We start from the raw sequence: 12,845 nt of genomic DNA, 5'->3' as shown, positions 1-12,845 counted from the left end.
ATTAACATTTTAAAAATCTAGACCAAATGTCAAATTGAACCCCGAATATAATTTACTTGATATGCTAACATAATGTAAATTTACATAAAATTAATTTTGTACATTTGATTAAAGGTAATATATTTAATAAGAATTTTTGCTCACATTTCCCTCATGCTTTATCCCTGTATAGTTTTTCTGCTTTTGAATATCTTTGTATATCATATATATTTATGGGATTGTTCTCACTGTGTCTGTATGTGTGTATATATATAGATATATAAATTCTTAGAGGCTCAATTTACCATTTTTATATGACTTCTTAATCTTCATTTTAAATTTCAGTTTTTGATTATATTGACATAGAAAGCACAATTTTATTTGTTACAAGTCCTGCCATTGAACATGTAAAGTTTTCTCAGTTTTGGTATTATAAATTAACTATCGATTTTTGTATGTTTTGGTTTTTTTCCCTCTGCCAACACTTTAGGATATAGTCTCATCATTGTAATTCTTGGGTTGCAGAAGTTTTTGTAACTCACATAACCAGACTGTTTTTCAAAAAATTTGTACCAATTTATAGTGACAACTGAAACATTAAAGACTGTTTTTTCTCCTATAATCTCTTCCAAAACTGAATTTCATTCCTTTTTATCTGCTTGTACCAATTTGATGTCTATAACATGATGATATAAAGTTGTTTTACATTTCCTCTGATTATTAAGAAATTTGAACAGGTTTTGAAGGTATATTTATTAATAGTTTGTATTTGCATCTATGAAAATTGTTAAGATACTTGATCATTTCTAGTTAGAAGTGGATTTTACTTTGATTGTTTGTATATGATAGATTTTTTAAATAGTGGACTGATATGGGGAAATTTTGAACTTGATTTTAGATCCACAGCTTACTAATTCTCTGACATTGGGCAAGTCATTTTGTTTTCCTTAGAGAACTAAAAACTAACTAGCTCCCTAAGACTTAGATACTAAGTCATATCTACTTTGGTTGAGCTACCCAATGAAATAATCACATCTTTTCCATATTAAGTTATATTGCTACAAAGATTTTTTCCTATATCCTTTTCTTGATTTTGTATATTTTGGTTTCTGTTATCCCAAATCTGCATATTTTTATATAATCACCTATTTTATTATTCCAGTTGTTAATAATAGCTAGTATTTAAAGTATGAAAAATGCTTTACAAATATTATTTCATTTGATCCTCACAAACTACTCTGAGAGGTAGGTGCTCTTATTATCATTCCTGTTTTACAGATAAAGAAACATAGGCAAATATACTTGCCCAGGGTCATAGAGAACTATTGAGTGTTTTAGGTCAGATTTGAACTTAGGACTTCCTGACTCTAGATCTAGCCCTTTTGGACAGAGAGTCTTTTGTTTCCATATTGAGATAAAGGCTATTGGTTTTATTTTTAAATGTTTTCATGATAAAAATATTTAAGAATGTATTATTTGTGAAATGTTTATTGAATGTCTTTTCCTTCTCTTCTACACAACAGAGTAAAATAGTTCGTGTTTTGAACCTTTGGCAAAAAAATGGAGTGTTCAAAATTGAAATTATTCAGCCTCTTTTGGACATGGCAGCAGGAGCTACTAGTGCTGCCTCAGTGCCAGAAAATGTTACTAATAATGAAGGTATGGTTATCTAAAATATTAATATGTAAATTTACTTAATTTAATGATTTTTATGAAGCCTATATCTTTGGCTCAAGTATAAGAATGTATTTAGAATTTTTTTAATTTTATTTTTTCAATTTGACAAATGCAGAATGGATTCATATATTTGTGAAATTCTTAAATGCTTGATTTCTTAATGCTTAAGACATTAACAGAACATGCTATAATTAATACCCTAAAAGGCTTATTAGAATAAAAGCTAGTAATTATTAGTGTGTTACATTTTATTTATGTATACTTGCTGAAACATAAAATTCCATGCCTTAGAAATTTTGTTAATTAAATTACATATCTCTTTCTTTTTAATGGAAGATAAAATGTTATGATTAGAGGAGAATGTATTTGTTGAAGACTAGTATAGTACTTCAATAAAGATAAACATTTAAGCGCTGTTATTAAGATGTTATGGTTTTCTGTTTCATTTCTGGGCAGGATCACCTCCGCCTCCAATAAAAGTTTCTTCTGAACCACCTCAAGTCACTACAAATTCAGTACCAACTATGCCACAGTTGCCAAGCTCAGATGCTTTTGCAGCAGTGGCCCAGTTATTTCAGACAACTCAAGGACAACAGGTAAGCCAATTAAAGTGCATAAAGGAATATATTATTTAAAGGTCATTGTAATTTAACAAAAACATTTAATAATACCTACTATGTGCAAAGCACTGTGCTAGGAAAAAATATAAAAGCAACCATCTTCCATTGGTGAGGGTCATTAGTGATAGAATTTTGTTGAGAGCCAAGTTAACAGGCGCATAAGATGATAGAATATGTATGAAAAGAGATGAAGGGATACCAATCCATTTATTACTTTTTTTCTTACAATTTAATTTAAAGAGAGCACAAAACCTTTTGCTATTTACCTTTCTACCTTTATTGTACACTCTTTTCCCATGCAAAACAGAACACTGCGAAAAACCTATCAAGAGGAAACATAGAATATATTTTGTTTCCCTACTTGTATTAATTTGTCTCATTATTCATTGTATTTCTTAATAATGCTTTTTTATACTATGCACCTACCAGAATATAGCTTATTGAATTTCTCATTTGTTAAGCTTCAGCAAATTCTTCAAACTTTCCAACAACCTTCAAAACCCCAGTCTCCAGCCATTGATAATTCTGTGATGGCTCAGGTTCAAGCTATAACAGCTCAGTTGAAGACTACAACGACACAACCACCTGAACAAAAAGCTTCCTTTCCCCAACCTGAGCAAAAAACTACATTTGATAAGGTAGGCCATTTCCCTTAATTTTTCAATCAGCTCTCAATGTTTGAGCTATTGAACCCCACTTTATTGCCCCCAGAATATCATTTTCACAGGCTGGTTTCTTTCTACTATCCAGCAGCCTTCTGTACCATCTTCCCCATATTATCAGTCTATATATGCACAAGGACTACAAAATCCTTAGTAGTTCTAAAATCAAAATCTGATTGGAAGGGCTAATTTGCATCCCCAAAACATCTTATGAGAGCATTCCAAAAATGCATATAAATAACTCATTTCAGATTTTATCACAGATTTAATTTGGGTATTTTTGTTGTAGCTAATATTTGATATAAAAAGATATATTTAGAAATAATGAACTAACAACTTCTGTTTGGATATGAGTGCTCCCTTCTAAGTATATTTAATCTCTTTCATTTTATTGCTTGAATTTTAGAGAAAAATATTAATCCTATTACACACATTGGTATTAGAAGTTGCATCACAACAATGAAAAATATGTTTTGCATGATTTACATATAAAATGAGTATCATTGCTTGCCTTCTCAATGGGTAAGGGAGGAACTGGAATGAGAGAGAGAATTCTGAAAAAGTTTTAAAAAAACGAATGTTAAAAATAAATTATTTTTAAAAGAAGTTCCATCACAAATGTATGAGCTAACTACGAAGATTAAGGAAGTTGAATGGGGTCAACTAGAGGTGGCTCACTGGATTGAGAGCCAGGCCTAGAGACTAGAGTTAAATTCTGACCCCAGTTACTTCCTAGCTGTGTGTCCCTGGACAAGTCACTTAACTCCCATTGCCTAGACCTTATCATTTTTCTTTCTGCCTTGGAACTAATCAGTATTGATTCCAAGATGAAGGTAAGAGTTTTTTAAAAAGCCAGTTGATTAAGTATAGGTATATGCATGGTACAGTAATATTGTTGGTTTCACATATTGGTGGGCATGTAAGAGTACAGTAAAGACAATCAATGTCCTTTTGAGGGAATTACTCTAGTTGACTTTATTTCATTTTCACTAAGTGTATATTGATTCATGATGCCATTGCTGCCTTATCAAAATTTGTGGAATTTTTTATTTGAGAAAATATATGAATATGATATAAGGAAAGAGCTAGTATTCAAACTATTATCTTTCCATTAAATAAGATTATTTGACTTTTTAGTGTTATGACATATTTCCATCATTTACCAATGTTTCTTCTTCCCACGTCCCAAATCCCCCCCCAAAAAAATCCATATAATTTTAGTATTCTTGAATATGTTTTTTGAAATTTTTATCAATTTTTACTCTTGCCTTTGACCCTTGTGGTGAACAAATTCCATTTAAAAACCAGATAGTCGATATATTTTGTTGCTTTTAAATAATTTTTAAATTGAACTTTTCTTTCTATAGTCATGTGAAGTAGATAAATTAAATTAATATTTTATTGTGTGTATATTTAAAAATTGGCTCACTAAATTTATTTTTAAATTTAAATTTAAATGGTTTGCTACCAGAAGAGTTAGTATCTGTGTGTGTATGTGTTTTATATTTCTATATTCCAAGGTAAGCTTTTATTCTAAAATCATGTAAAATATGTATAGTTTATATTAACCTTAATATAAGTGTAATGAAAATGAAATTATTGAAAAATAATTATTTTTTTCCAGAAGTTATTAGATAGATTTGATTATGATGATGAGCCAGAAGCTGCTGAAGAATCAAAGAAAGAAGATTCTTCTGTTTCTCCTTCTCTTCCTCAGCCTCCATTGTAAGTGACTAAGGACTAATTAAAGAATAAGAAAATAAAAATTATTATTATTTGTAAGTTCAAGAAAAGGTGAATTTCTTTATATGTGCTTAACCATGTAAAATATTTTTGTTATCTTTTTTGTCAATTATTAAAGTATATAAAATCTAATATGAGAAATGTTACATGTGAAAGACATCATACTTGCTATTTAGAATAATATAGAGTAACAGAAATATATGACATGTACTCTTTAAGCTTACAAAGTGTCATAGGTACCTTATGTCAATTGAATCTCTCAGCAGCCCCAAGAGATACATATTACAGATATAATTATTTCTATTTTATAAACTGAAGCTCAAGAGATTTGCTTGTGATTATACACTTTGTTCTCTTTGGAGAACAGGTCTCTTTTTCCCATGATTTATTGACTCCCAAGTTTCAGCACTCTTCTCATCATACCAAAATACTTTTATACAAAAATATTAAGAAATTGTTTATATTGATTACTGTTCACAGATAGACACAATCTTTTTCTTAAACCCTTACCTTCCATCTTAGAATCAAGACCATGTATTGGTTCTAAGGCAGAAGAGTGGTAAGGAGTTGCCCAGAGTCATACAACTAGGAGGTGTCTGAGGCTAGATTTGAACCTAGGACCCTCCTGTCTCTAGATCAATTGAGCCACCCACCTAACCCCATTGACAGGATCTTAAGAAGCTATTGGTCCAAACCTTTTCTCTTAATATTAATATTGCTTTACAATTTCCTTGGATTGTTCTAAATAGCATTCTGTTTTTTCTTTCTAGTGGATTTCCAGGAGATGGAATGCAGCAGCCAGCATATTCACAGCTTCCAAATATAGATCCATATCAGCAGAGAATGTTGGGAGTGCAGCAAGATCCAGTACACCACCAGGTATGAATGACCCCAAATGTTTTAAATTTAGGCTTACTGAAAATTTTTAAATTTGGTAGCAAAGTATGAATTAGAAATACTGAAAACCAGATTCTTTTCTGAGACCAAATTTTGAGAAATATAATGTTGAATGACATTAAAAATAAATTTTTTAAAAAGTTGTCTTCCATTGACAGAATTCTTTAAAATAGGAAGTTTTAACCTAGAGTCTGTCTGAATTGTTTTTAAAATCATTTCAATGACTACATTTCGATATTACTCGTTTCCTTTGCAATCTCTGTAATTTTTATGTAGTTTAAAAACCATTCTCAGAAGGGTTCTTTTAGCTTCCCCATATTGATTGCCAAAGGGGTCCATGACACAAAAATAGTAAAACTTTTTGCTTTTAAAAAAAATATGGGGGTGGGGGAGAATAAACTTTCATCTCTCCCTCTCACAGAATAGTTTAAAAAGCAAACCTTTAAAATAAATATATGCAGTCCTCCCCCATCCCAAATACTTAAATATTTCATTTGCCAATGTGTTTTTATAGTTAGATTTTTATAGATCCTGGATGTTACCTCATTAATAACATTTTCAAATATTTCTTTGTATCTTTCCTGCTGGGATTTGTTTTGCTTGTAGTACCATTGTTAAATTGTTTCAGTCATATTCAAACCTTCTTAACTCCATTTGGAGGTTTTCTTGGCCAGCTTTTCTTTCTCCACCTAATTTTGCAGATGAGGAAATTGAGGCAAACAGGGTTAAGTGACTTTCCCAGGGTCACACAGCTAACGAGAATCTGAGGCTGGATTTGAACTCAGGTATTCCTGATTCCAGGCCTAGAGTTCTCTCCATTCGCCATCTAGCTACCCATTGCTAGTAATGTACAGGAATGCTAATGATGTATGTATATTTAATCTATGTTGATGAATTTATTGTTTCAATTTTTTTAGTTGGCTTTTAAAAAGTAAATTTAGATTTAAGTAATTTATCATTTACAAAAAATAATGTTTGTTGCTTCTTTGTCCATGCTTATTCCATTCATTTCTTTGTAACATTTCTAGAAGAATGTTAACTAGTAGTGGTGATAATGAATATTCTTTCTTTTCTTTTGATCTAATTTTAAAAAGTTCGTAATTTTTTTCTGTTTAATATGATGTTTGCTCCAGGTTTTTTTTAGTTGGTTATTCTTTATTATATTGGGGAAATATTCATTTATGACCATTTTCCAGAGTTCTAGACAAATGGATTTTTTTTTCAGAAGTCATTTTAGCATTCATTGATATAATCCTGTGATTTTCATTACTTTTATTAACGTTTTGTTTATAAAATTTTATGTTTAATATTCTGTTCATAATCTTTATGTTGAATTAGTTTTGGGGGTTTTTTTGGGGTCTAAATTTATTTTTGTCATAATGTCTTTCTAATATGTTTTTGTACTCTGTAAATATTTAAAATTTTTGCATCTATGTTCATTAGGAATGTTGGTCTCTGATTTTTCTCTCTCTGGTTTATGTTTCTAAGACCATATTTGTATCTTGTAAAAAGATTAGAAGGCTGCTTTTTTTTCCTTTAATTTGAAATAATTGTTGTACTATAGAATGCACTATTATACCTAAATATTGTATTTTTTTAACTTTGCGTTTCCTTCAGTTCTTGGTTGATTTTTTTCCCCCACCTTCTCAAAAAAGCCTTTTCTGATCTTTAATCTTAGTCCCTTCACTCTGAGATGGCCTCCAAATTATCCTGTTTTATCTTGTTTGTACATAACTGCTTGCATGTTGTCTCTTCTGTTGGACTTATAGTTATATAATAAGTATTTGTTGACTTAATCCTTGTTGAGGTCCTCTGAAGTGACTTGGATAACCTAGTTAATAATGTAAAGAGGTTCTTTTAGAGCATTTTATTCTTGTATAAGGAAGATTTGGTTTTATAGGAGTCAAAGTGGTAATATCCATTTCATGGATTGTATTATGTTATTAATATAGTATTTTTATGGAACCTTAAAAATATTTTCCTTTATGGAATAAAAAAGCTATTAAATTTTGTTCATAATTGAGATAAAAGAAGATATATTGCCTTGAGTGATTTTTGTGTCTTTTACAAGGTTTAGAAATTTTTTTTTCTGAAAGTTTTTCAGTTTTAACAGCTATTAAATCTTCAAATCTAAAGCTTTATGTTATATGGGTGTATGTTGAAATTTTTTTTTTTTATTTTTTGAATGTTTATTAATATTCATTTTTAACATGGTTACATGATTTCATGCTCCTACTTTCCTCTTCACCACCACCCTCTCACCCCCCACTCTCCCCCCACCCATGGCCAACGCACATTTCCACTGGTTTTAACATGTGTCATTGATCAAGACCTATTTCCAAATTGTTGTTAGTTGCAGTGGTGTGGTAGTTTCGAGTCCACATCCCCAATCATGTCCTCCTCAGCCCATGCGTTCAAGCAGCTGTTTTTCTTATATGTTTCCTCTCCTGCAGTCCTTCCTCTGAATGTGGGTAGCATCTTTACCATAAATCCCTCAGAGCTGTCTTGTGTCATTGCATTGTTGCTGGTACAGAAGTCCATTATATTCAATTTTACCATAGTATATCAGTCTCTGTACAGTGTTCTTTTGGCTCTGCTCCTTTCGCTCTGCATCAATTCCTGGAGGTATTTCCAGTTCACCTGGAACTCCTCTAGTTTATTATTCCTTTCAGCACAATAGTATTCCATCACCCGCATATACCACAGTTTGTTCAGCCATTCCCCAATTGAAGGACATACTCTCCTTTACCAGTTCTTTGCCAACACAAAAAGCGCAGCTATAAATATTTTCGTACAAGTCTGTTTATCTATGATCTCTTTGGGGTACAAACCCAACAATGGTATGGCTGGATCAAAGGGCAGGCATTCTTTTATAGCCCTTTGAGCACAGTTCCAAATTGCCAGCCAGAATAGTTGGATCAGTTCACAACTCCACCAGCAATGCATTAATGTCCCAATTTTGCCACATCCCCTCCAACATTCATTACTCTCCCCTTCTTTCATTTTAGCCAATCTGCTAGGTGTGAAGTGATACCTCAGAGTTGTTTTGATTTGCATTTCTCTAATTATTAGAGATTTAGAACACTTTCTCATGTGCTTATTGATATTTTTGATTTCTTTACCTGAAAATTGCCTATTCATGTCTCACCCATTGGGGAATGGCTTGATTTTTTTATACAATTGATTTAACTTCTTGTATATTTGAGTAATTAGACCCCTGTCAAGAGTTTTTTGTTATAAAGATTTTTTCCCAATTTGTTGATTCCCTTCTGATTTTGGCTGCATTGTTTTTGTTTGTATAAAAGCTTTTTAGTTTAATATAATCAAAACCATTTAATTTACATTTTGTAATTTTCTCTAACTCTTGCTTGGTTTTAAAATCTTTCCTTTCCCAGAGATCTGACAGGTATACTATTTTGTGTTCACTTAACTTATTTATAGTTTCCCTCTTTATTTTCAGGTGATTCACCCATTCTGAATTTATCTTGGTGTAGGGTGTAAGATGTTGATCTAAACCTAATTTCTCCCATATTGTTTTCCAAATTTCCCAGCAGTTTTTGTCAAATAGTGGATTCATGTCCCAAAAGTTGGGCTCTTTGGGTTTATCATACACTGTCTTGCTGATGTCATTTACCCCAAGTCTATTCCACTGATCCTCCCTTCTGTCTCTTAGCCAGTACCATATTGTTTTGATGACTGCTGCTTTATAGTATAGATGAATATCTGGTACTGCTAGGCCCCCTTCCTTCACATTTTTTTTCATTATTTCCCTTGATATTCTTCATCTTTTGTTATTCCAAATGAAATTTGTTATAGTTTTTCCTAATTCAGTAAAGAAGTTTTTTGGTAATTTGATAGGTATGGCGCTGAATAGGTATATTAATTTGGGTAGGATGTTCATTTATATTGTTAGCTCATCCTACCCATGAACAATTAATGGCTTTCCAATTGTTGAGATCCAATTTTATTTGTTTGGAAAGTGTTTTGTAGTTGTTTTCCTATAATTGCTGTGTTTGTTTTGGTAGATAGATTCCCAAGTATTTTATATTGTCTAGGGTGATTTTAAATGGTGTTTCTCTTTCTACCTCTTGCTGCTCTAATGTGTTGGAATATATAGAAATGCTGATGATTTATGTGCATTTATTTTGTATCCTGCAACTTTGCTAAAGTTGTTGATTATTTCTACAAGCTTCTTAATTGATTCTCTAGGATTTTTTAAGTAGATCATCATATCATCAGCAAAGAGTGATAGCTTAGTCTCCTCATTGCCTATTTTGATACCTTCAATATCTTTTTCTTCTCTAATTGCTGCTGCTAGTGTTTCTAGTACTATGTTGAATAGTAGAGTTGATAATGGGCATCCTTGTTTCACTCCTGATCTTATTGGGAAAGCTTCAAATTTATCCCCATTGCATATGATGCTTGTTGATGGTTTTAGGTATATACTGTTTACTATTTTTAGGAAAGGCCCTTCTATTCCTATACTTTTCAGTGTTTTCAGTAGGAATGGATGCTGTATTTTGTCAAAGGCTTTTTCAGCATCTATTGAGATAATTATGTGATTTTTGTTCGTTAGACTGTTGATATAGTCAATTATGTGAATGGTTTTCCTAATGTTGAACCATCCTTGCATTCCTGGTATAAATCCCACCTGATCATGATGGATGATTTTCTTTGAATGTTGAAATTTTAAAAGTAGGATAATTCAGAAATTTATTAGGAACGTGTAGTTTATGATACCAATCTCAGTAAAAGAGTTCTAACCAGCTTTAAAAGAACTTTGTTTAAGAGAGGTTTCAAAAAAATGTGTTTAGGGAAATTTTCTTTTCTGGTTCTTGTCCAGCCTTGGTTAATCTAGAGTAGTGGTTCTTGACTTGAACTTTGTGGACTTCATTTTTATTTACTGTTTTGTTTCATTTTTGTAGGTTTTTATTTTTTTATTTTGAATATTTTCCCATAGTTACATGTTTCATGTTTTTTCCCTTTCCCCAAGCTCCCCTAACCTACTTTGGCCAATGCAGAATTCCACTGGGTTTTTCATGCATCATGGATTAAGACCTAATTCCATATTATTGATAGTTGGACCAGAGTTATCATTAAGTGTCTACATATCCAACAATATCCCCATTAGCGCATGTGTTCAAGCAGTTGTTTTTCTTCTGTGTTTCTCCTCTCGCAGTTCTTCCTCTGAATGTGGCTAGTTTTCTTTCTCATAAGTCCCTCAACCTTGGTCTGGATTTTTGCATTGCTGCTAGTGGAGAAGTCTGTTATGTTTGACTGTACCACAGTGTATCAGTCGCTGTGTATATTGTTCTCCTGGCTCTGCTTCTTTCTCTCTGCATCAATTCCTGGAGGTTATTCCAGTTCACATGGAATTCCCTCCAGTTCATTATTCCTTTGAGCATTATAGTATTCCATCACCAACAGATATCACAGTTTGTTCAGCCATTCCCCAATCGGAGGACATTCTCTCATTTTCCAATTTTTTGCCACCACAAAGAGCGCAGCTGTAAATATTTTTGTACTAGTCTTTTTCCTTGTTATCTCTTTGGGGTATAAATCAAGCCAGGGGTATGGCTGGATCAAAAGGCAGATAGTCTTTTAAAGCCCTTTGGGCATAGTTCCAAATTGCCATCCAGTGTTTTTGTTGGTTTTTAAAAAAATATTCCTCTGTATTTTATTTCATACATTTAAGAACATTATTCTGAGAAGGGATCCACAGGCTTCATCAGACTTCCAAAGGAGTCCATAGCACAAACAACTTTTATGAATGTAGTGCTAAAAATTTCAAGGGAAAACTATAATTTTAGTGATTTTCATTCACTAATGGGTGTTTCTTTTTTTTTTAAACAATTTCCCCTTATAATTGTTCATGAGTAATAATAAAAATGTTTTTAAGTTGAAATGATGCCTCTATAGATTTTATTGTTGGTTAATTAGTGATCAGAAGCATACATGATAACTTTTATTATTATAACTCATTTTCTATTGGATGGAAATTGTGATATTTAAAGCCCTAGAAGTCATCATCAGTCAATAGATATTTACTAAGCATCTATTATATGCCAGGAAGCTTTATAAACCTATGTGAGGGAGTGAAAGTGAGGAAGGTAGAAAGAAGGATGGATGGGAGAAAGGAAGAGAGGAAGGAAAAGAAAGGAAGGTAGCTGTCCCAAGCCCCAGTAGTGGTTTATTGACCAGAGCCCTTAGGGGTTCAGAGATCAGAGAACAAACTAGAATAGCTAGGTTTTATTTTAATTAGAAAGGGGAAGGTCTAGGAAAAACTAGGAGGTAGATAGATTGGGAAATAGGCACCAAGAGAGATCAGATCGGGGTAGATAGTGTCAGCCAGCCTCCAGGCTCCAGAGAGGAATAGCATGCCAAGGTAGGGAGAGTGTGAAAAGGTGCCAAACTTTCTCTTTTATACTTTCTCAGACACTGCCCACAAAGGAAGTGGGAGGTGTCTGGGGAAGTTGTAGTAGGGATTCCTGGGAGTTGTAGTCTCCCAGGGTGAACAAGAATTTTAAATGCCACACCTATAATTAGAATGTTATCATTACCACAAATCTTTAAATATTCATTTGATTTTCAGTATATATGTATGTATATATATATGTATGTGTATATGTACATATATATGTATATATCTGTATGTGTGTGTATACATAAAATCCTTAAATGTTCATTTGATTTTTGGTATATATACGAGTGTGTGTATAAATTTTAATTTCATATATATTTAGTTATATTGTAGAACAGAATACAAGTAGAAAGCTAGAAAGCCTACTTGTATGTTCATATTAAACCAGAAGAATAAGTTGTTTTATATGAAGTTGTTGAAATTTTTTCAGTAATCTAGATTTAATGTTATTTGATTATACAGAGAATAACTCTTGGTTTCTCTAAGCTATTTGTGGAACATAAAAGAATTCTCTCTCTCTCTCTCTCTCTCACTCTCTCTCTCTCTCTCTCTCTTAAAAAAGGTCCCACTTCCTCCTAATGGGCAAATGCCTGGATTTGGATTACTTCCTACACCTCCATTTCCTCCTATGGCTCAGCCTGTGATTCCTCCAGCACCACCAGTGCAACAACCTTTCCAAACTTCGTTCCAGCCGCAAAATGAACCACTTATGCAGAAAGTACATCAACAGGTGAAAAATCATTATAGATTGAGTACTATAACTGTTAAATTTAATGTGCAAAATTTATTTTTGATTCTGCCCATATTTGAATATATCATTTCATCCTGACCAATTGCTAAGAATTG

General features: G+C 32.2%; 1 protein-coding gene across 1 annotated transcript in view; it reads left to right on the top strand.

The window, feature by feature from the left end:
- SCAF4 (SR-related CTD associated factor 4) overlaps positions 1 to 12,845 on the top strand; it is a 98,660-nt gene that overhangs the window by 29,241 nt on the left and 56,574 nt on the right. Inside the window, exons 5-10 of the mRNA XM_044669230.1 lie at positions 1,503 to 1,638; positions 2,113 to 2,252; positions 2,738 to 2,914; positions 4,563 to 4,663; positions 5,452 to 5,560; positions 12,562 to 12,729. Of these exons, the coding sequence (XP_044525165.1) occupies positions 1,503 to 1,638; positions 2,113 to 2,252; positions 2,738 to 2,914; positions 4,563 to 4,663; positions 5,452 to 5,560; positions 12,562 to 12,729 (831 nt within the window). The remainder of the gene's footprint in view (positions 1 to 1,502; positions 1,639 to 2,112; positions 2,253 to 2,737; positions 2,915 to 4,562; positions 4,664 to 5,451; positions 5,561 to 12,561; positions 12,730 to 12,845) is intronic.

Source organism: Gracilinanus agilis, chromosome 3 (genome assembly GCF_016433145.1).
Source record: "Gracilinanus agilis isolate LMUSP501 chromosome 3, AgileGrace, whole genome shotgun sequence".
NCBI classification, from domain to species: domain Eukaryota; kingdom Metazoa; phylum Chordata; class Mammalia; order Didelphimorphia; family Didelphidae; genus Gracilinanus; species Gracilinanus agilis.
Note: the sequence above shows the minus strand (reverse complement) of the source record. Positions and strands in the feature narration are given on the sequence as shown.